Source organism: Apodemus sylvaticus, chromosome 5 (assembly GCF_947179515.1).
Source record: "Apodemus sylvaticus chromosome 5, mApoSyl1.1, whole genome shotgun sequence".
Lineage (NCBI taxonomy): Eukaryota > Metazoa > Chordata > Mammalia > Rodentia > Muridae > Apodemus > Apodemus sylvaticus.
Window position 1 is genome coordinate 11,717,287 of NC_067476.1, and position 23,606 is coordinate 11,740,892.

The 23,606-nt window shown below is 53.2% G+C and overlaps 1 protein-coding gene across 5 annotated transcripts in view; it reads left to right on the top strand.

Moving 5' to 3' along the window:
• Positions 1-23,606, top strand: part of Sh2d3c (SH2 domain containing 3C) — a 36,888-nt gene that overhangs the window by 4,400 nt on the left and 8,882 nt on the right. For 2 of the 5 annotated variants that reach the window (XM_052182202.1, XM_052182203.1), the window contains exons 2-5: positions 433-895; positions 13,794-13,833; positions 21,430-21,558; positions 22,632-23,086. In XM_052182202.1, coding sequence (XP_052038162.1) covers positions 433-895; positions 13,794-13,833; positions 21,430-21,558; positions 22,632-23,086 — 1,087 coding nt within the window. The other 3 variants (XM_052182204.1, XM_052182206.1, XM_052182205.1) reach the window with 3 other exon arrangements.

Genomic DNA, 23,606 nt, shown 5'->3' on the forward strand with positions numbered 1-23,606 from the left:
CAACTACATGGTGGCTCACAACCATCTGTAATGGGACTGGATGCTCTTTTTTGGTGTGTCTGAAGATAGTGACTGTGTATTCATGCATATATATAAAAATAAATCTTAGCCAGGTAGTGGTGGCACATGCCTTTAATCCCAACACTTGGGAGGCAGAGGCAGGCAGATTTCTGAGTTCAAGGCCAGCCTAGTCTACAGAGTGAGTTCCAGGACAGCTAGGGCTATACAGAGAAACCTTGTCTCGAAAAACCAAAACCAAAACCAAAACAAAAGACTAAAAAACGTATAGAAAGAAAAGAAAACAGTGAGAAGCCACCCCTGGTGTGTCCTGAACCTTTGTACCTTTGCCATGCAGACCCATGGGGATTTTACATTTTTCCATTCCTGCTGACACTGTGATTAAATTCTTTTCCTCTCCTCCTCTCTTTCCAGAGTTCTTCAAGTTCAAGGGCCTCGGGAGCCTTTCCAATCTCCCTCGGTCCTTTTCTCTGAGACGGTCTTCAGCCTCTGCTAGTATCCGGTCTTGTCCAGAGCCTGACACCTTTGAAGCCACACAGGATGACATGGTGACACTCCCAAAGAGCCCTCCTGCCTATGCACGTTCCAGTGACATGTACAGCCACATGGGTACCATGCCCCGCCCCAACATCAAGAAGGCTCACAAACAACAGGCTGTTCAGAAGGCCCAGGAGGTCAGCAGAGAGTCCCACCTGCTTTCTCGAAGGCTGCCAGAGCCACCAGACTTAGAGGCAGCCAGGGAGGCAGAGAAGGGAACTGAAGCCCGGCTGGAGGACACCGCCCCTTCAGCAGTAGAAGTGGACCCTATGAGGAAACTCGAGGACCTCACAGTAGACACAGAAGAGGACAGAGTCCCTGGAGATGTGCACCCGAAAAGGTAGGTGCCAACAGGGCACAAACATCTGGGCTGAGGAGTGTAAGGAGTGTGGTACATCCTGTGGTCCCAGTATGGAAGCAGCTGAGGCTGGGGGATTGCTATGAGTTTGAGGTCAGTCTGGACTACAAGAATGAAACCCTGTCTCAAAACAAAACAGGAAAAAAAAAACAGGAAATGAAATAAAAAGGAATAAAGTGAGTGCGTGAGCTAGGTATATAGATCAGTAGGCAGTGTGCTGGCCTAGCAGGCAGAGTGCCTAGCACTCAGGAAGCCCTGGATTTGAGCCCTGCCTTAATTTGGGTTTCTATTGCTGCAGTGAAACCCGTGACCAAAAAGCAGTGTGAGGAGGAGCGGATTTATTCAGCTCACACTTGTGCATGGAGGTTCATCACTGAAGGGAGTCAGGACAGGAACTCAGCCAGGGCAGGAACCTGGAGGCAGGAGCTGGTGCAGAGGCCATGAAGGGGTGCTGCTTACTGGCTTGCTCCTCGTGTCTTGCTCAGCCTGCTTTCTTATAGAACCCAAGACCACCAGAGGCGGACACCACCCACAATGGACTGTGCTCCCCCCCCATCAATCACTAATTAACAAAAGCTCCTACAGGCTTGCCTACCTCCCCAATGTGTTTTGTTTGTTTTTGTTTTTTTGGAGACAAGGTTTCTCTGTGCAGCCCTCTCGGTCACAGAACTTGCTTATTCTGTAGACCAAACAGGCCTGGCACTCACAGAGATCCTCCTGCCGCTGCCTCCCTCGTTACAGGGATTAAAGGCCTGCACCTCCACCACCTGATCTACAACCAGATTTTATGGAAGCATTTTAATAATCAAGGCTCCCTCCTCTCAGATGACTTTAGCTTGTGTCAAGTTGACATATCCAGCACAATCTCTGTCACCACATATGTTGGTGCGGTGGCACTTGAGAGCCGCAAGCCATAGGTCAGGGTGATTCTTGGCTTTATATGACAGCCCAAGCCAGCCTGGAAAACACGGAAGGAAAGATGGGAGAGAGAAACAGCACAGAAGGAATAGCCAAGAGCTTTTCACAAACTAGGCACTCTCTGGAAACATTTGTAACTAATTCTCAAAAGCAAAGCAGCTAGAGATACAGTGTTTCTACAGCAGATAAGGAAGCAGGTTCAGGGAGCCAGTTTCATCTGCCCCAGCCAGGCTCAACGTAGGTCTATCCCCTAGCAAGCAAGCTGTGTTTGAACTGAGGCCCACCTGCCTCAGCCCAGTACACACTCCAGCAAGGACTCAGCGCCTTTAGTTCTGGGGGCCAACATGCCCCATACCTTGTCTAGAAAGCCACTTGTCAAAGGATTTTCTTATTGGACCCTACAGAGTTCATGCAAAGATGTAAATAAATACCGAGCCTGCATGATAGCTCAGCTGGTAAAGACACATGCTGGCAGGTGGTGGCAGAAGCTTGATCTCCACATGGTGAAGGCAGAGGACTGGTGTGTGGTGGCATGTGCACCTGCCAAATCCTACCCCCACTCCCCACCCCCAAAACACCACCACCTCCTGGCTTGGGAAATGCTATTTTCATAATTAATAAAATTAAGGCTCTCCCCACCATCTCTCGCTGCCTCGGGCTGCCTTCTCCAGCTACCCTCTCCAAAATTCGACTTCAATTTGCAATTAACGATCTTATTGAAGCAAGAGAGCCAGATCCCTGAGGCCGAAAGGTTTCTTCTCCCAGGTCTGAGATTTCACCCGTAGCTTGGCTCCTCCCACTCAGAGGCACTGATTGGTTCGCTGGAGCGGAGCGGAGAGTAATTGACAGGGAGGGGAGGAGGAGCGAGAGAGGAGCAAGTTTGAGGAGGGTTTTTCCTTGGAGCCTACGGGCTGGAGGCGTGTCTAGGGCGTGGTCTTCAGGTTTAGCCCTGCCCCTAGGGTCCTACTCTGAGCTCCGTAGCTCTTAGCCGGAGACTTAGCCGGAGTGTCAGACCAAAACGTTCCTGGGCTTCAGGTTGTGATCACGGGATGACTACAGTGGGCCGAAGGTGCTCTGCGCTAGGGCCCCGAAGGTGAGTGACCAAACTGGCTCTCGGGAGGGCAAGCGGACAGCAGGAGTGGACCAGTGAGGAGGTGCTGGTCCCTGGAGCAGCTGACACACACTGCTATGGGTTTAACATCTGGGGTTTTTCTTTCTTTTTACTTATTGAGGCAGGGTCTCATGTAACACAGGCTGTGCTCAAACTTTTTTGTGTAGTTCTGATTGTCCTGGAACTCACTAGACTGTTCTCGAACTCAAAGAAATCTGCCCAGGTGCTGGGATTAAAGGCGGGGCCATCATGCCTAGTTGTCCTCAAACTCTTGATCATCCCGCATCCACCTGGAAAGTTCAGGGGTTACAGACCTGGGCCACCCACACCTGGCAACTCCTGGAATTTTCCTTCATCTGTCACTGTTCCTTGCCTTGTCTCTGAACACACCCAGCATCTCTTTGCTAATTTTCTGACAGATCCTGGAGAGAAAAACGATTTTGTAAATAAAGGTAGAAAAGTCTGCTTGCTTGCTTGACTTGTCTAGTGGAAGTCAGAATTGGAGTTTGACTCCTAGGCTTAAGCTATCAACTTCTAGAACATCTTTCCCTCCGGCAGGGCCAGGGCCTCTGAGGGAAGGCCTTGAGAAACCTTTCAAATGTCTAGACTAACACTCAGCCCAAGCTGTCATGGAAGAGGCTTGTTCTAGCCATGCTTTTCCTGGACCCGACCAAGAGAAACAGTTGAGATTCTCTGCCCTTCATCTTCTGAAGTGTTTGGGAGTTCTGGGGTGTGTTTAGCAGGCCAGATCAAGCCCTGTTCTGGTGCTCTAGGACCCAGTGTCCCCACCCCAACCTCCAGGGACCTTTTGACGTTTTGGCACAGGAGTCCCCTGGAGTCAGGAGAGCAGTGGGGCTCTCAGGCTAACTCTTTCCCATGCTGCACCTCTGGGTCTCCAGGAGCCTGCATGGGTCTGAGATGCTCTCCGAGGAGAAGCCATCCAGCTAGACAGAAGGCTAGCTAAGAGTGCCAGTGAGCAGGGTGGGACCCGCCTTCCTGAGCATCCGAAGGGGCCATTCCAGTGGATGTCAGAGCAGCCCAGGCGGGGGAGATGGTGTCCCTCCCCCACCCTGGGAAGGCAGGGTGCACCTGGAGCAGGAGGAAGGAAGGGGAGGAGGTGAGGCTGCAGGGATTTCCTGGTGCCCTGTCTCTGCTGAGATCATGGAGGATGAGGCAGGAGGGGCCAGCCCTCAGCAGGCCAAGTGGAGCACCGCCTGCATCCTCTGCCCAAGAAACACAGCCCTCTGCCCCGGGGGTGGGGGTGGGGGACGAGACAGCAGGGTCCAGAGAACTCCCCTCACCCCCAAATCGGTGTGACAGAGGAGGAGGCCAGGCCTGGAGAAGGACGGGGAGCCCCCATGCCCCATCTAACCACACAGAAGTGTCAAGCCAGGGTCCCTTCACTTACCAACTGTCAGGCGCCCATCAGGCCCGAAAGTGAGTGACTCTGTTGTTCCATTTCCCCAGTGGTTAGGCTAAGGCTAAAGTGGAGGACTCTCCTGAGGTCAGAGGAAGGACTCTTCTGGGGTTCTAGGGAGGACTCTCCTGGGATGATACGGAGGAACGTCCTGGGGTTATACATTGAGCATTTGTAGAACCCAGCTTTGCTCTCCGGTTGGAGTAACTCCTTAGCTCAAATCTTCACCACCAGGCTATGTCTCTCCCTCACAGAAAATCCCTAGCCTTTTCCTACCACTATTTCAAACGGCTTTCCACAGTGCCCCTGGTATTGGGGCACACTTCACAAAAGGGCACATTTAAGCCGAGCTAGCACTTCATTCACTTTATTTTTTTTGACACATTTTAAAAGTTGTACATATTATTACATTGGAGTAGGTCCTGTGAGAATGTGTGTATATATGGAGGCCCGAGGACAACTCTGTGGCTCTCTTCTGTGTGTAGGATCCAGGGACCACGCTCCAGCTGGTCAGGGTTGCACGGCAAGCACAAGTCTCCGCTCCTTGGGCTAATTCACCAGCCTATCATTCATTGTAATACTCCCTGAGGCTTCACACCCGTCCTAGGCTCCGGCAGAAGCAGTGAGCACAGAAGGTGGAGTCTAATGGAGACCTCCTCCCAGAGGCAGAGGGTCAGGCAGCACCAGATTGATGAGTTACTGGGGCAACTAGAAAAGATAAAGCAAATTTATAATCAAGTGCTGAGACAGATCTGGGGGAAAGGGCTAGTGATGACAACCTTAGGAAAGCTAGAAAGGAGCAGGCGGTGCCGGGGCAGCGTACACCTTCCATCTCAGCACTCCAGAGGCAGAAGCCGGCGGATCTCTGAATTTGAGGTCACCTTGGTTGACGAAGCGAGTTCTAGGACAGCCAGGACAGAAACGTAATCTCAAACAAACAAACAACCCCCCCCCAAAAAAAAAACCCACAAAAAACAAAAACCTGAAAACAAACCAAAACAAACCAAGCCAAACAGTTGGGGGCGGGATAATTGGATAAAGAAGGAGCAGACACATTTGCTCTCCAAGGAAAGTGAGCTGAGGTGTGAGAACAGCCTGTACGGGAGTCCTGAGCCAGGAGCGTCTTCAGCCAATTTGCTCAGCATAGAGATCAGGAAGTCTGGAGCAGAGGATAGGAGAAGAAACAGAGCGCGTGGTTCAGGTCCCACTCGGCCTTGTTCAGGAGAGTCTTTCTCCTTGCAGGTATGGTAAATTTAAACCTTTTTATTGTCTTTATTGTTGTTGTTGAGATAGGGTTTCTATATGTAGCCCTGGCTGTCCCGAAACTCACTCTGTAGACCAGTCTGGCCTCAAACTAAGAGGCCAAGTGCTGGGATTAAAGGCATGCGCCACCACAGCCCGGCTGTTGTCTACTTTTTGAGTCAGGGGCTCATATAGCCCAGGCTGGCCTTGGGTGATCATGACCATCTGACCCTCCTGTCTCTACCTCTCAAGTGCTGGGATTTTGGGGTGCTGGTCTTATGGGGTGCTGTAGATGGAACCTCGGACCTCCTGCACGGTAGGCAAGCGCTCTACCCATGAGCATCTCCTGCCCGGGTCCAGCCTTTTGACATTGTGGCATTCGGTTGTAGTCGGCAAAGCAAGTTTACAGTTGTGTGTTGGGCTTTGTTCACAGCTGTCGTCAGCCTCATGTAACCAGGAGGTCGGTCACATCTGCAGGGAGATCTGAACTTAGCTCTGTCCTGCTCTACAATGCCTGCCTTGAATGTCCCTTGCCACCCTCACGGACAACCAGACCTCAATCCCTACTCCCAAGAGGGCTACTTGGGAGGACACTGAGACTGGGATAAATGACATCCTAAAACAGAGTCAGGACACCCTAAATTGTCCCAGCCCCAGTGCCAGGCACTGCAAACAGGCCAGGACACCCCCTCCCCTTCCTTCTTTCCTTTCGGAATGTTGATTCTGGTTCAAGAATTTCCAAGTCTCCCCAGAGTCCCACGACCCTTTCGGCCCTGAAGAGTGACGTTAGCTGCCGGGCATCTGGTAGCCATTACCCGATTACCCGTGGAGGGGGGAGTCGCTGTGGGCCTAGCGTGCACAGCCTCCCTGGGCTCAGGGCGGCTGGTCCATGTCTTCTGAAGGGGCCCAGCTGCTCCTGGCTCTCATTTCCTGTGGAGACTTTCTCACAGTTCAAGAGACCCCAAGATGCCTTGGGCTGTGGGAACCTGACTATCTTGGGAAAGATGAACAGTTAGTTCCCCACACTGACCTCCCACTTAAGCGACATTGCTTTCAGCCCTCGGGGGACCGGTTTGCAGGTTGCTGGACCTGTGTGGAGTGGGGCCCAGGCAAGGCTGGGTCAGACACACAGTGAATGTGTGTTGTTGAATAAGCCCCTTTCTCCCTCTGAGCCTTAATGTTCCCCTGATGGTGAAGACTAGACCGGATGTCAGGTAGGAGGCGTGGACATGGACCAGTGAGGTCCAATACACGGCAGTTGTTCACAGTATAGGAGGGGAAACTGAGTCCTATGGAATGAATGGGTCTCATTCAGGGTCCCAGCTTTCTACTTCCTGTTTCGGTGCCTTTCAGAATCCCCAAGGATCTTCCCTAAGTGCTTCTCACCCCATTTCCTGTTCCCAGTACCGTCCCTTGGCTGTCTGGGTGAAATGCTATTTATCTCCTGTCTCCTCCTCAGCGTCCTTCTGTTTCCACCTGGGGTTGGCTCCTCTTTTCCAGGGATGTCACTCCACAGGAGGGACACAACAGACACAGACCTCAGGCCACTTCAGCTCTAGCCTGAGCTCTGTGCCCCAGGCACCCCCTTCAGCCGGGCTCCCCCTCACAGTCGGTGGCTGCTCTGTCCTCCTGACTCTCTCAGGGCCTCCCTCAGCTCTCTCCTCTCTCTGGCAGGTTCCCAGCTGCCTTTGGCAGCTCCGGCTCAGCATCCTTGACTTTAGCCTTCCTCTTAGGCCAGTGCCTTTCCTAATGGCTCCCACAGCCAGGGTCAGGGATGTGGCTGACCCAGTGCTAGCCTGTCCTTTGGGGCAGGGCAGGGCAGGGCAGGGAATAAATCCTGGCAGACACTCTAAGCTCTCATGACTATTGCCATCTCAGAAGAGACCCTGCTTTCCATCCCAGAGTTCTCTGCTCAGGCCACTGAAGATGAAGGCACCCACCGGAAGGTTCCCTTTCCATAGGGGGTGAGCAAAACTTAGAGAGAGGGGCTCAGCAGCGGTGGCTCACACCTTTAATCCCAGCACTTGGGAGGCAGAGGCAGGCAGATCTCTGAGTTCGAGGCCAGCCTGGTCTACAGAGTGAGTTCCAGGACAGCCAGGGCTACACAGGGAAACCCTGTCTTGAAAAACAAAACAAAACACCCTCCCCAAAAAAACCCCCAAAACAAAACAACAACAACAACAAAAAAACTTGAGAAAGATGGCGGCAGGGGAGGGGGGATTGTGAGTTCAAGGCCAGCTTTGTTTGTACACAGCAAGTTTGAGACAAGCCTAGACTTTTATTTTGAAAACATAACAAAACTAAACAAAACAGAAACAGGGTCTGTGCAAGGAAAGCTCCAATGCCCCAGGAGAGCGGTAATGGGATCTGGAGCCTACCTGGGCCAGGGGCCCTGGCGCTCACCCTCATATGAACATCGTGGCCTTCCAGGCAGACATGATGCTCCCTCAGAAGATGAGGGAGCCAAGCCTCAGAGAGAGGAAAGCAGGTCTCTTCTCAGGCCGTATGTATGACCAGACCCTGAGGCCCAAAGGAAGAAATGCAGGGACAGAGAGAGGGCAGCCAGGCCTGTGCAGAGGGCAAGGCCATGCCTGGCGGAGGGGTGGGGTGGCCCCCTTCTTGACTTCACCAGGATCCTTGTGGAAGTTCACTCTTCCTTCTGGTCCAGGCCAGAGGTCCCTAAAGGTGAAGTTCTGCTTCCAACATGCATTAGGGAAATAAAGGATAATGGGTACTAATTACTACTCATTAATGCAATTAATTAAACTGATGTATGCAACTCATGGTGTCAGTTATCAGAACAAATCAGTTAATACAAGCAATTACAGGGTCGGTTATTTAAATAATGAATGCTGCCGAGGAATGGGCTGATTTAGCTCAGTCGTCACTGCTGCCTGTTAACTGACTTCACCACTAATATTAGAGGGGAAGTGTCTTTTAAGTATATAGCGTAAGAAATGATGAATTAATTCTCGGAGCTGAGTTGTAAGGAACACTTTGATTTCTGGATTTGATCGTTGCAATGAAAGGGAGCGTATTCTTAAAAGGATCTCTGAACAGACTGACAGCGGTGGGCTGAGCAGAAGTCACCCCAGCCCATGGCTGTCAGGCAGACAGGACGGTTACCCCAGCCCATGGCTGTCGGGCAGACAGGACGGTTACCCAGCCCATGGCTGCCAGGCAGACAGGATGGTTACCCCAGCCCATGGCTGCCGGGCAGACAGGATGGTCCAGGCAGAAGGAATGGAATGGCAGGTACAAAGATCCAGGGGCTGCGGACCCTGGAGTTCTTCAGAAATAGTTTTTGGAGCCTGAAGGCCAGAAATGGAGTAAGGGTGACGGGAGAGGAGGCGTGTCCAGAGGACACGTGTAGCTCAGTGATGGAGAGCTCCTTGTCAGACACAGGGAGCCACAGCCTGGAGGATGGCTCAGTCACTATAGCATTTCCTTCATAGGTGTGGGGACTGAGTGGGGACACAGCAGCCAGAGGCATGAGCGTGTTCCTAACAGGAGGTAGGAGACAGGAGAGTCTGCGGAAGCTGCTGGCCAGCCAGTGTGGTGAAGGCAGGAGGAAGCCAGCACAGAGCCCACCCCAACAAGGTGACAGGCAAGGGTTGACACCCAACCTTCTGGGAGATTCTCCGATCTCCACATGAGTACAGTGGTATGCATGGAACTGCATTCACACATGTGTACACACAGACATACATGCACACATATACACACACATACACAATACAGACACACATGCACACACAGACATATATGCACACAGATACACATGTGCACACATGCACACATATACACAGTACAGACACACACAGACATATGCACACAGATATACACAAACATGCAAACACAGACATACACATGCACACACAGACACATGGAAACAGCACATACATATACATATGCATGCACATGTACACACACAGACACACATGCAGACACACAGATACACACACATGAATGCACAGACATACATACACACACAGACATGCACAGAGACATACATGCACAGAGACACACAGACATACACACAGAGAGATACATGCTCACATACACACATGAATACATATACACACACACACTAACACGCAGATACAACATGCACACAGATACACACACACATTGACACACAGACACACACATACAACCATACAACACACCAGATTATTGTTAGCTTCTCAACACTGTTGTAAGCCGGTGTCCAGAGGAACAGAAAAAGCCAAGCCCAGCAGTGCACCATGGCCCAGGCCTTTAATCCCTGCACTTGGCAGGCAGAGTTCGAGGCCAGCCTGGTCTACAGAGTGAGTTCCAGGACAGCCAGGGCTACACAGAGAGACCCTGTCTCGAAAAACAAAACCAAACAAAATGAGCAAAGGTTCTCAGGAGCTGGTGCTGGGGGATACTTACCACCTGGCCTTGGCCAGAGCTGCCCCATGTACTGAGCGTGCATGGGCGTGGCCATAGGGAGCCCTTCCCCAGGAGTCTGTAGGAACCTGACTCCCAGGTTGATGAAGCTGGTACCTGCTGCCAGACGTTGGGCAGAGGAAAGCTATACTCTAGCTTTTACTTTAACAGGGCTGCTAGGAGTTGGTGAGTGGGTCTCAGGGCCACAAATGAAGGGAAGGTGGCCGGTGGTAATCTTCAGGCCAGTAACGGCCATAGGTTATCAGTGGACGCAGTCATGTTGTGTACTGGAATGACAGAGCTATGGCTGCCAAGGGAGGTGAAGGGATGGGAGTTCCTTGGCTTATAGCTCTGCCTTGGATAACCTCCCTGGCTCTGACCACCTACGCAAACTGGGCAGCACCCCATCTTTAGGGCTGTATCCCTGCCCCAATACCTAAGAGGAAGTGGACAGGAAACAGGAGGAAGCACAGGCTTGATCCCGGTTGTGTCCCTGACAATTTGTTCCCAGCAGTGGGAGGATTTCCGGGCCTGAATGGCCGGAAATGTTGGGATGGGACACCTCACCCGGGAAGAGTGGACAGAGCGGACAGGGGAGGGGCTCCCTCCTCCACCTCATTACTGTGTCACTGGTCAGGGAGCACTGATGAGGCGTTAGAATCCTGTGCTATTGTAGACTACAGCTCCAGGGACAGAGGGTAGAGACCAGGAAGGATTTTTCTAGCAGGGACTTCAGAATGTCAGAACAGGGAGTAAGTAGCTACAGGGCGCCTCGGCCTCAGGGACTGGGAGATCCTTCTTTTCCTTCCTTTTTTTTTTTTTTTTTTTTTTTTTTTTTTTTTTTTTTTGCTTTCAGCTCATCTTTTGTTTTGGAAATTAGGCTCCTGTGTTTGAGCATACTCTTTCTTTCTTTCTTTCTTTCTTTCTTTCTTTCTTTCTTTCTTTCTTTCTTTCTTTCTTTCCTTCCTTCCTTCCTTCCTTCCTTCCTTCTTTTTTCTTTCTTTCAAGACTTATGTATTATTATATGTAAGTACACTGTAGCTGTCTTCAGACACCCCAGAAGAGGGCATCAGATCTCATTATGGATGGTTGTGAGCCACCATGTGGTTGTTGGGATTTGAGCTCAGGACCTTCAGAAGAGCAGTCAGTGCTCTTAACCGCTGAGCCATCTCTCCAGTCCCTGAGCATACATTTCATTCCCATTTTGCAGATGGGAAATCTGAGGCCATTGTCTGGGAACTTGTTTGGCCTAAGAGAAAGACCGCATGATGGCTGTTGGCCGGCCCGCTTGCTATCCAATGCACTCTATGAAGCTGCATGTCTTGGTCTCCTCTGCCTGGCACTGCGCTGGGTACTGCGGTTCACTGGTGAATGACAGGCCACACCTTCATGCGGATCTCTGTTACTTTTCAGTTGAGAAATAAAAGCTCACTTGTTGCAGGTAGGGATGGGAGAGACTAGGGGGGATGGGAGAGACTAGGTGGGGATGGGAGAGACGGGGGGTGGGAGAGACAGGGGGGGAATGGGAGAGACTGGGGGTGGGGGACGGAAGCAGGTGGGAGGCAGATAGAGAATAAGGCCGAAAAGCGTTTGTACGTGGTATGGCCAGGCAAGGCTTCTCTGAGGAGGTGACTTTAAACTGAGCCCTGAATAAAGTTGGGGAGGGGAAAAAGCATTGTGAAATTTTGGGGAAAGACAGTTCCAAGTAAGTGCAAAGGCCCTGTGGCAGGAATAAGCTGGCAAGGCCAATGCAACTAGGGCAGGAGGGACAGCATAGTTGAGGTAGACATTGTAGAGTGTTGGTGTGGTAGGCAGGGAGGTGCCACCACCACACAGAGCCGTAGAGGTCAGGGAGCTAGGTCCTGGTTTTCTACCACAGCAACAGCGCCCCGTTCTCAAGGAGGCAAGAAGTTTGGTTTGGATGATAAATTACACTGCTGCGGAGGGAAATCTAGATTTTATTCTTTAGCAGATGGGGCCTGAGGACATGGCTCAACGTAGCATGCTTGCCTAGACTATGCAAGGCCTGGGCTCTCTTCCCCAGCACTGGAAAAGAGGGAAAGGATTTTAGACAGGACTGCAGTTGTTATAATTGCAGCTACACCTGAGGCTGAGGCAGGAGGATTGCTTGAGTATAAGAATTCAGGCTGGGCCGGGCGGTGGTGGCGCACACCTGTAATCCCAGCACTCTGGGAGGCAGAGGCAGGCAGATTTCTGAGTTTGAGGCCAGCCTGGTCTACAGAGTGAGTTCCAGGACAGCCAGGGCTATACAGAGAAACCCTATGTTGAAAAAACCAAAATCTAAATAAATAAATAAATAAATAAATAAATAAATAAATAAATAAATAAAATAATAATAATAAATAATAATCGAGGCCAGACAGCTGCATAGTGAGCCTTGGTGGGTAGGGAGAGCTGGAAACCGAGGCCACCTGCTATACCCTGCCTTGCTGTCTGGTGTCAGAGCTGAAGCTGACAGGATGGGGAAGTGCACATGGGGAACCAGCGAGAAAGCCGTGGAAGAGACAGTGGCGTGGCCCGGCTGCAGGGATAGTCTCTGTCTTCTGTTCCGAAGGGAGGATTTCCTCCTGGGCAGGATCAAAGCCTGCTGAGTGGGGTGTCATCTGCTGCTGGGCCCCAAGTGTAGAAAGTGAACCTGAGGCTTTGGCTGTCTCAGCAGGGAGGAGGGAGCTGGTACCCAGCTGAGAAGGAAGATAGGGAGGAGCAGAGGCTGCTTGTGTGTAGCAAACTGGAGATGTCTCCAACATGATGGCACTGGAGGGGACGTGTGTGTGTGTGTGTGTGTGTGTGTGTGTGTGTGTGTGCTGGGTGAGGAATGGGGCTGCATTAGATGAAGGCTTCGGATTTTAGCACACGGCTGGGCTGGGAGGGTGGTGGTGGTGTGCCTCTGTAATCCCAGACTGAAGGCAGCGGAGGCCGGAGGACCAGAAATTCAAAGCTGCTTTCACCCACCTAGCGCATTCGAGTCCAGTCTGGTCTACACGAGATCCTCTCTCAAAACAAAACCAAAAGCGCGCACGCTGTGTGTGCACACACACACACACACAGAGTTAGAGAGGGGTAGGGAGGGGGTTCTGGCTGGGAGAAGTGACTCACAAAGGGGAGGGCTCTTGGTTCAGCATCCAGGAAGAGCTGCCGCCTCTGGCCTTGCTAGACTTCATCCCTACCGCTGCCCTGAAGGCAGAGAGAGCAGGTGTGTACTGGCTGTAACCAGCAGTAGCCAATAAGCTGGCAGTGTAGACCAAGGAGTGAAGGGCCAGAGGAGAGGGGCTGAGCCTCAGTCTAGACCCTCTAGTGTAGAGTTGGGTCCTTCAGTGTACAGACTCAGGCCCTCCAGTGTAGACTTAGGCCTTCTAATGTAGAGTCAGGCCCTCCAGTGTAGACTCAAGCCCTCTAGTGTAGACTCAGGCCCTCTAGTGTAGACTCAGGCCCCCCAGGGTATAGACTCAGGGGTAGAGATTGTGTGGAGGAGACAGGGAGGAAGCTGGGAGAACACTCATCCTAAGTGCTCCAGACAGCTCCATTAAGCATTGGCTGTCTTTGTTCCTGATTTATGGAGAGGAAATCCAGGATCAGAGAGGTGAAGGAACTTATTCAGGGCTGCACAGAGGGGAGTGGCAGAGTAGCCATCGATTCCACCAGCCATAGCATAGCATCCTGGACTCCCAAGGCCAGGACCAAGCCCCAGGTCAGCAGGCAGGTAGACACTCAGGGTCGGAGAAGTGCAGAGAATACTCACCTCTTTTCTCTTCTTCCAGGGCTGATGCAGAGCCAGAAGCTGCTGGGGACTATGTGAAGGTAGGAGAGACAGGCGGGGAGCTGGCCACGGTGTGATAGAGCACTCGGGCCCTGTCATGAAGCAGATTTCCTCCTGGGACGAGAAGGTCAGGTGGGGGCAGCCCCTGGGGACAGCGGTCATTCTGGGAAGCTATTTCCCATGTCTCCTGCCCCTCTGCTAGCCCCAAACTCACCAACTGGAAAGGGTCCCAAGGATGTCCCCATGCAGTGGCCACCATAATGAGATCCCAGTCAGTCTGGGCATCTGAGGGCTGGGGCTGAGAGGGCGCCACAGCAGGAGCCACTCAGATCTTTAGCAGACTCAGCACAACTCACAGACAAGAGCAGATTCGGGGGTTGGGGATGGGATATGTCTCAGTGGGTGGAGTGCTTACTGGGTATACAGAATGCCTTGGGGGTCAGTCCCCAGCCCCACATAAACTGAGTGTGGTCCTACATGCCTGTAACCCCAGAGCTCAAGGGGAGGAAGGACAAATTCAAGGTCATCCTTGTCTACACACTGATGTTCGAGGCCAGCTTATCTTGGTCTAGGAATGTTTAAGGTGTTGTTTGTGTGTGTGAGGGCAAGCGTGTGTCCGTGGAAATTGGAGGTGGGCCTCACAGTGGGTCCTGTCCATGGCAGGTCTCATTGATTAGGGTTCACTGGCAGGCCCGTGAGCTCCCAGGATCTTTCTGTGTTCCGCCCCCCAAAGCCCAGGTTTCAAAGTAGCCGTCGCACCTAACAGCTTTTTTTTTTTTTTTCTGAGACAGGGTTTCTCTGTGTAGCCCTGGCTGTCCTGGAACTCACTCTGTAGACCAGACTGACCTCGAACTCAGAGATCCTCCTGCCTCTGCCTCCCAGAGTGCTGGGATTACAGGTGTAAGCCACCACCGCCCGGCTTATTTTATTTTTTAAATATGGCTGCAGGAGGGCTGGAGAGATGGCTCAATGGTTAAGAGCACTGACTGCTCTTCCAGAGGTCCTGAGCTCAAATCCTAGCACCCACATAGTAGCTCACAACTATCTGTAATGGGATGTAATGCACCCTCTTCTGGTGCGTCTGAAGACAGCTACAGTGTACTCATATACATGTAATAAATAAATAAATCTTTCAAAAAAAATATGGCTGCCGGAGAGTGAACTTCCACCCTCAAGCTTGTATGCCAGACACTTTACAGAGTGAGCAGCCACACAGTACAGGGGTGGTTGTTGTTACTTGCTCAGCAACTTGGGTGGTTGAGGCAGGAGGATTGCAAGTGCCAGGCCAACTTGGACCACAGTTAAGACCCTGTTTTAACAAGAAAACATTGGTTTTGAAATAATAGTAATAACAATAAGGCTACGTAACATTTTAAAAGCCATTGTCTGCAAAACCATGCTGATATTTGTCTATCTGTCTGTCTGTCTGCCTGCGTGTCTGTTCGTTCGTTTGTTTGTTTGTTTGTTTGATGTGCATGTTGGAGTCAGAGGACGACCTGTGGTTCTCTGCTTTCCTGTGTGGGATCTGGGGGTTGAGCTCTGTCTTCAGGCTTGGCAGCTGGGGGGCGCTGTTGTTCACTGACCCTCTCCTGAAGCCTTTGTGGCTGTTCTTTAGAGAAGCTGAACTTGTATTTGGCTTTCCACTGCAGATTAGAAACCTATGGCTCGCTCATAGTCTCAAGGGGTCCTGTGGGGCAGAGCTGATACCAAGACCCAAGCCTGAGGCTCAGGCAATGGCCCTGGCCTTCCACAGTCAGAAGCTCCCCGGAGCCAGCCCTAGGGGAGCAGCCAGTGCTGCAGAGAGCAGGGAACAGCACCAGCCAGCCATGCAAAGGGCTCTGAGGCCAGGCAGGGAACCAGAGAAGGGTTGCATACAGAGTTTGGGCACAGTTTACAAGCCAACAGAACTAGGATTTACTTATTTACGTATTTGTTTAGCCCAGGCTAGCCTGAAATTGACTCTATAAAACAGTTGGTCTCAGACACTGGCCTCTAACTCCCCAGTGCTGGGATTACAGTTATAGGTCAACAGCGTGCATGTGCGTGCGTGTGTGTACACTCACGCACAGGGTCTTATGCAGCCCAGGGTAGCCTCGGTTTTACTACGTAGCCAAAGATTACATTGGACTTTTTTTTTTTTTTTTTTTTTTTTTTTGCTTTATTTTCTTTGATTTTTGTTTTCTGAGACAGGGTTTCTCTGTGTAGCCCTGGCTATCCTGGAACTTGCTCTGTAGACCAGGCTGGCCTTGAACTCAGAGAGCCACCTGCCTCTGCCTCCTGAGTGTTGAGATTAAAGGCGTGTGCCACCATCTCCAGCCACCCTGACCTCCCTTTCACCTTCATCTCCAGCGGGCTGAGGCTTGAGTCATTCCGCACCCTGCTTGGTGTCCATCCAAGGATGGTTGCCATCCATGGATGCTGGACGCCATCCTCAAGGCTTCCTGCAGGCGAGGCTAGCACATCACTCACAAAGCCAGATCTTCTGCTCTAGATTGTGGTCTCAAGTCTGGCAGTGACTTGGGAGGCTTGCTTTCTGAGACTTAGCATTTGCTCATGGGAAACAGGGGACTTTGGGGACTCAGTGAGACTGTGTCACAAGGGACACGGGCAGGCTAGCCTGGCCCAGATTTCAGGGACATTGAGTCACCGAGCTGCTGGAGGATGGGAGGGTTATGTGGGGGAGCCTGAGCCAGGGGTGGGACATGAACCCCACAGATCTGCTATGTCTGGCAAGGAGCCTTCTGAGGACTGTGGTGCTCTCGTCTTTTTATGGAGTTAAGATATAGAGTTCAAGGCTGTGCACATAGCTGGGGGTCTAACCTTTGCCTGGCTTGCTTGAGGCTCTGAGTGCCATCTCATTACAGAGGGGGAAATACTTTTAAAAAGTGTGAGGGGAATAACACCTGCTCACTGGACCTGGAACTCACAGTTCTTAGAGGAGTCTTAGCTTCTGTTCTTAAAGTCTCTTCTGAGGAGGGAGATCAACTATTTCCAAACTCCATTCCTGCCCTGAAGTGTTCCTCTTTGAAGAGTGTCTAGACCTCCAAAATCCACCCCCAAACAATGACAGGAATTCTGGACTCTTAGGATTTCAAAATACCAAGGACAGAAAGTTTCACTCACGGTATTCAGAGCTTTTAGTATATTTATAGAAAATAGTCATCTGGGGCCCAGAGATGTGGACTCACCTGCTTGAGATCACACAAGCCGTGGGAAGAGTTTGGATACCAGATCTGTCTACATGATGGTGATGGTGGTGGTGGAGGTGGTGGTGGTGGTGGTGGTGGTGGTGATGGTGATGGTGGTGGTAGTGGTGATGGTGGTGGTGGTGGTGGTGGTGGTGGTGGTGATGGTGGTGGTGGTGGTGGTGATGATGGTGGTGGTGGTGGTGATGATGGTGATGGTGGTGGTGGTGGTGGTGGTGGTGGTGGTGGTGATGGTGGTGGTGATGGTGATGGTGATGGTGATGGTGGTGGTAGTGGTGATGGTGGTGGTGGTGGTGGTGGTGGTGGTGATGGTGATGGTGAGTCTCATGTATTCCCAGACTGGCCTTGAGTTTACCATGAGGCCAGAGATGATCCTGAACTTGTAATAGTCTTGCTCTCACCTTCTGAGTGTTGAGATTACAGGTGTGAGCCACCACGTCTTGTTTATGAAGTGCTGGCACTGAACCTGCTGGGCAAGTAGATAGTCTACCAGCTAACGTGCTCCAGATTTTGATTTCTTTCTGCGCTGGCGCTGGACTCCGTGCCTATCTCTTGCTACTCAAGCACCTTAAGAGCCCCAAGTCCAGGTTTCCTGATGCCCAGTCAGGCATCTTTTCTGGATAATTATCTGTACCAGGCAACTTTTTTTTTTTAATTGAGCTTGGTGACACTCACAAAGTTCAACATAGGTCGTCACCGTGTATTCCAGACATCTCCACACAGGCCAGTCGGGGTTTAAAGAGAAGGGCCGCAGGATGAGAAGCCCCTCGAGTTAGAGAGGCAGGTGAACCGCGCTTGGCACTTTAACAGCCTTCGGAGCGTGTGGCACCGTCAGAGTCAGCCAGCCAGTCTAACCCTGCTATTCTCAATTAGAGATGAGAAACCCAAAGCCACAAAGGATTGGGTTAAACATGAGGGGTTTTGTAGCTTTAGATCGAATTGAATTCAGAGTCCCTGCCGGCTCCGGGTCTGGAGAGGGGTGAGAGAGGGGAAAAGCAGGAGGCTCTCCCTGCCCGCCCCGGGGCCCCTACTCCACCCCACTGCTCTGGGTGGCATCTCTCTTGGCAGGTCCTGGGGAACCCGCACAGGGGAATGGGGTGGTGGTGGAGGGAGGAACAATGGTCCCCTCCCCTCCCTCTTCTCGCTCCCCTCCCTCCCCAGCTGGCTGGAGGGTGGGGTCTCCCCGCCCCGCCTCCCTGCTCCTCCCCCGACCAGGCGATGAGGTAATCGCGCCGCTGAGAGGCACGCGCAGCCGGTGCCCAGCCCGGTCGGTCCCCGCGCCCCTGCCCCTTCGGCCGTCACCCCTGGTACTCTTGGGGGACCCGGGTCTCTCGGCCGCACCATGACCGAGCGTTGCAGCCTGTGGAGTGCGCTGTCCGCCGCCGCCTGCTGCTTCTACCGTGGCTCCCTGGTACAGGTGCAGGTGAGGGGGCGGCGCGGGGACCTGGGTCACTGCGTCCCGCCGCTGAGATGGGGACCGCAGTCCAAGAGCATCCCCGCAGGGTCGTGCGGTCCGGACCGCCAGCGAAGGGAGGGGGCGGGGTCGCCCTAGCTCACCTCGGGGTACCCAGGGCGCTCCAAGGGGCGCGGGAGCAGGGTGCCGTTCCTTGGACTCTGGACTGCAGGAAACGTGGGAGCAAGTTGGAGCTGGAGCTCTGGCTAGGAGGTGGGGTTCCTCCTGTCAGTTCTGGGGTCCCTGCTGCTGACCCTGAGCCACCTGGCTCCCTATTGTACCAGGAACCCGGGGTTGGTGTCTGGAGGTTGAGTGAGGGATAGGATGCTGCAGAGCACGCTGCGGACACCACGGTGTCGCCACCTTCCTGCCATCTGGGTGGGCTCTGGGTACTGGGGTGCAGGTCTCCCAGTCCAGCTGGCCCAGCAGCGCAGGAGCGCACAGCGGCGGTGCGAGGGTTAAACGGAAGGGGGTGGAGGGGAGGACCCGGACCCCGCCTCTCTGCGGAGCATCCTCTGGGGTGGCAGTGCCTGGGGTTGGGATACCTAAGGGAGCCAGGGGAGTGGTGGTAAGCCAGCTGTTGAGAAGAGGCTGGGACCCTGACAGAGGTTCTCCGCACTCCTGCCTCTCGGGCATCCTGGGAGATGCGGGGCGCCTCACCTTTGAGCTCCCCCAACCTCATACACACACTTGCTCCGAGCCCGCCTGAATGACGGCCCCGCCGGCGGCGGAGCGCAGCATCCCCGCACGGGCCAATCAGGCGTGCGCAGGCCGGGAGGCGGTGAGATCATCTCTGACCAATCGCAGTGTTCTGAGCGCAGGGATGCTGCATTCGCACCTACCCCCTCCCCACCCCGCAACTCTTGGGAGCCAAGGACCCTGAGGCCCAGGGTGAGGAAGAGGTCACAGGAGTCCTAGGGTTTCCTACCCCAGATGTGAGGGAGGACCATCAGTCTCTTCATCCCCAGCTCTGACCTAAGCTCTACTTAGGGCTGGAAATGAGGTGCCAGTTTCCAGCATCCTTTACAGATGAAACTACCCAAACACAGCCAGGAGAAGTGACTGGTCCAAGGTCACACACACACCGTGTCCTGTCTTGGGGCCACGTTCTTTAGTATACAGTCTGTCCCTATTTTGCTCCGGAACTGGGAAGGGAGTTTCAGTGTGTGCGGTTAAGAGCAGAGAGTGGTGTGTGTGTAAGGCTGGGTACAGGTTCCATTTCCATGTGCCTCCCACCTTTCTTTCCCAGAATCCTGTGTGAGTTGAAGGGAGAGGCCTGGCCTGGTGTGAGCACTGCAGAGGGAAACAGGAGAGGCTCACAACCCTGAGAATTCAGGGAGTCTGAAAAAGCCCAAATCTCGGCTTGGTCAGAGTCACTCTGCCATACCAGGGCATTGATTTTTGCTGTTGTGGGCAGAAGCTATGCAGCACCCAGTCCCAGCCCCTCCCTTACCCCTGTGCACCCAGACTGCTCTGACTGTCTGTCTCCGGAACTCTGACAGCTTCTCAGAGCCGAGGCTGTCTCAGGCCTTCCACTCCTTCTGGGTGACTGGGCCAGTGCCTCAGGCTGCTCTGCCGCTGACTGAGCACCTCAGCTGACTCTGCACTGCAGTGCTCCGAGACTTCTGGGTGATCCGTCAGCTCCCCTGGCAGTGTCACAGCTCTGCCCCACCTGCTACACCATCCATAGACCCGAATCTGCCCACAGGGCCTTACCATCCATTCTCCACCTCCTGCCTTCTCTCGGTTTCTGACCAGTCAGGGGACACTGCATCTCTGAAGATGCAGATACCTGGAGTTGAGTGTAGGCGCTGCATGGCCTCTCCTAGGCCAGGAGACTATCCTGCACTTCTTGGGCTCCAACCGTAGCTTAGGACCCAAGGTGAGGCTGGCCCGTGTGGAACGAATGAAGTTGGAGAGTCTAGCTGTCCCTGGAGCTGGAATCATGGTGGCTGGAAAAAAGCAGAGAGGAGGGCGGAACCCGTGTGGAGTGTGAGTCTTAGGTCTGGGAAAGTCTGAGTAGCCGCTTGCCGGACTCCAGGAGTACCCAGGAGAGACTACTTTCTTGCCTTACCTGTCTATACACTTCTGACCAGTTCTGGAAAGTGTGTCTTGGAGTAGCCATCTTTAGGGACTGGCAAAGCCTCACAGTGAGAAGAGTATGAAGAGAGGTAGGCAGATCCCAGAGTCCCGCGCATCTTACCAAGGAAAGAGTTAAGTCCCCACACTGCTCACATGGGGTGGGCTTGCCTCTGTGACGGGGGTGTGCCTGGCAATGGGACCCGCATCTGACAATAGGATGCCTGAGATTGGTGACCTCTTAACCCAGGACTGCCCTGGGTAGGCAGATCCCTGGGCATTAACCTCAGTGAGTGACCTTTGACGTCACTGCAGGGCTGCACTTTCCAATCTGGCCCCTGCCTATGACTGCCTTCGGACCCTTCTGTGTGGTTCATATTCCTGAATATAGACTCATCTTTTCAGCTAGTTGGCCCAAGCGCTCGGGGCCTCTCAGACTGACTCATAAATGGCCTTCCTTCAAGATAGCCCTACTACCCCTAGAAGGTTTTTGTACCACAGTATCTTCCTGGAAGTCTCTAGACGCGCACCTCTCACAGACTTAATCCCCTGGCCAAGAGCTTGCACATAGGGCCCTTTGCCGCTGTCCAGCACCCTGGTGCTGATGGCAGTCACTCTGCCGGACCCCTTCGGCTATCTGTTAACCTGTGGGCTTCCCGGAGGACAGGACTTGTCTTAGTCTTCAGTGCGTCCGCCCCTTGCTTAGGTATATCCTGACAAGATAAGCTGAGGTTTTACTCTAGCTGGGATGGGGCCCCACAGGTGAGGGCCATCCAGCGGGACAAGTGTTTAAGTGCTCTTGACAATCCCAGGATTAAAGATGACGTGGGGGCAGGATGTGTTGGAGGGAGAGAGACGGGGCCATGAACCTGGATGCCAATCTCGTTCTCCCCATGCAGTTCTCCAAGGAGAAGTACATCCTCGACTCCTCGCCAGAGAAACTGCACAAGGAGCTGGAAGAGGAGCTGAAGCTCAGTAGCACGGACCTCCGCAGCCATGCCTGGTACCACGGTCGCATCCCTCGGGAGGTGAGCAGGCCCTGGGCGGGGAGTTGAGCCCTGAGCCCTTCCACCCACGCCTCGGCCAACCCCAACCTGGGCTCCACTCACCAGACAGTATTGTTTGTCGGCAAGGATAAGGTTTAGCTTTACCGTTTACTGTGTGACCTTGAGAGAGTCACCTTGCCTGTCCAGGCTCCAGCATTTTTATCTGCAGAATGGAGAAATATCTCCTCGAAAGGCAGTGGTTTACCACATAGTGAGACCCCATCTCAAAAGGGAGGGACTGTTGTGAGGGTGAAAGGCGCTAAGGCAGATAGAGTAGAATGACTGGTGCGGGTGAGCGCGGGCACCAGGGATGCTGTTTACTGTGGTTTGTTATTCCTGGATTATAGATCCGCCTCCTGTGTGTTTGGTTAGAAAATATCCATTTTCAGGCCACTCGGTTTTGGCCAAGGGTGAGTATCTGGCCTGAGGTGGCTTTATGAGTCACAGACCTGGACTGAAGGGTCACCTGGCCCTTTACCCCAGCGCAGGGGATCCAGGGTGTAGAGACGATAAGGCGGCACCTTCCTTGGAGGACACTGGCCCCGAAGGGCACAGAGTATCGATGCTTTCACAAGTGTAAGAAGGTGGTGCTTCACAGAAGCACAGGTAGCCACCAGGAAGGGCACTGGGTGGAGCCCTAAGGAGATGTGCTCTGGGCGGAGTGAGCATCTCGAGGGAGCAGACACGAGAGCTGTGCTGGGGCCTGGGTGGTTGTGGGAGAGTGCCTGGTACTCTGCCTTGTAGGAACCCCGAGAGGGGCTGGGTCTGAGACCTAGATCTCTGATCACGGTGATGTCAGCATTTCCAGTCACTGCATGCCTATGTCCAATCCCGAGGGCCACCCTTTGCCATCCCCAGGCCTCTGTGTCTCTGACCCATGGCCTCAGCTGAGGTGCCACCTCAGATTCTGGTCCTAAGCATCAGATGCCTGATTGTTAACTGGATCTGCCATGTTCTAGATGCTGTCTTGGTGTCCCAAATTCAAAGTCACCATGTCCCCTGACCCTTTCTTCTTTAGCCACCACACCTAATTTCTCTGTACCTTCTGTGTGTAGGTCTCTGAGACCCTGGTGCAACGGAACGGCGACTTCCTCATTCGAGACTCTCTCACCAGTCTGGGGGACTATGTGCTCACGTGCCGCTGGCACAATCAGGCCTTGCACTTCAAGATCAACAAGGTGGTGGTGAAGGCTGGTGAGAGCTACACCCACATCCGGTACCTCTTCGAGCAGGAGAGCTTCGACCACGTGCCTGCCCTTGTGCGCTACCATGTGGGCAGCCGTAAGGCCGTGTCCGAACAGAGTGGGGCCATCATCTACTGCCCCGTCAACCGCACCTTCCCACTGCGCTACCTCGAGGCCAGCTATGGCCTGAGCCAGGGCAGCAGCAAGGCTGCCAGCCCAGCCAGCCCCTCAGGCTCCAAGGGCAGCCACATGAAGAGACGGAGCATCACCATGACCGACGGGCTCACCACTGACAAGGTCACCCGTGGCGATGGCTGCCCCAACAGGTCAGTAAGGAAAACGCTGGTGTGCAAGGTTGTCCCGGTATCCCTTAGTTACAGGAGGCTCTGTGCAGAGGGCTGGGAGGCTGGGCTTCAGTGTGGGAGCTGGAATACAGGTTTGCACTGCATGAGGGCAGTAATGAGAAGGCTGTCGACCCAGAGAATAGGGTTCGTGGTCTGATTTACAGAACCCTAAGGATAAGCTGGGTTCTGGCCTGGGTGTCTCTTCCCATCATTTTCCTAGAGATAGGAGAGACGTGGAGGACCCTGAGCAACCTCAGATCAGCCAGGCTTCCCCAAGTTGTGCCTCTGTGTCTTCGGACCCCGGGAGGAGAAAATTTTGGGTAGAGATGGAGAGGGAGAACAGGCTGATTGAGGGCGGGCGGTGACTAGAAGATGGGCAAGTGGAAGCTGATAGGGTTGTGCCTCCTGAGGTCAGGGTCTATGGGAGTCAGGACCTGCTGGGGTCAGTCAAGGTCAAGGCCAGCTGGGGGAGAGGACTGGAGGGTCATGTCTATCCCACCCT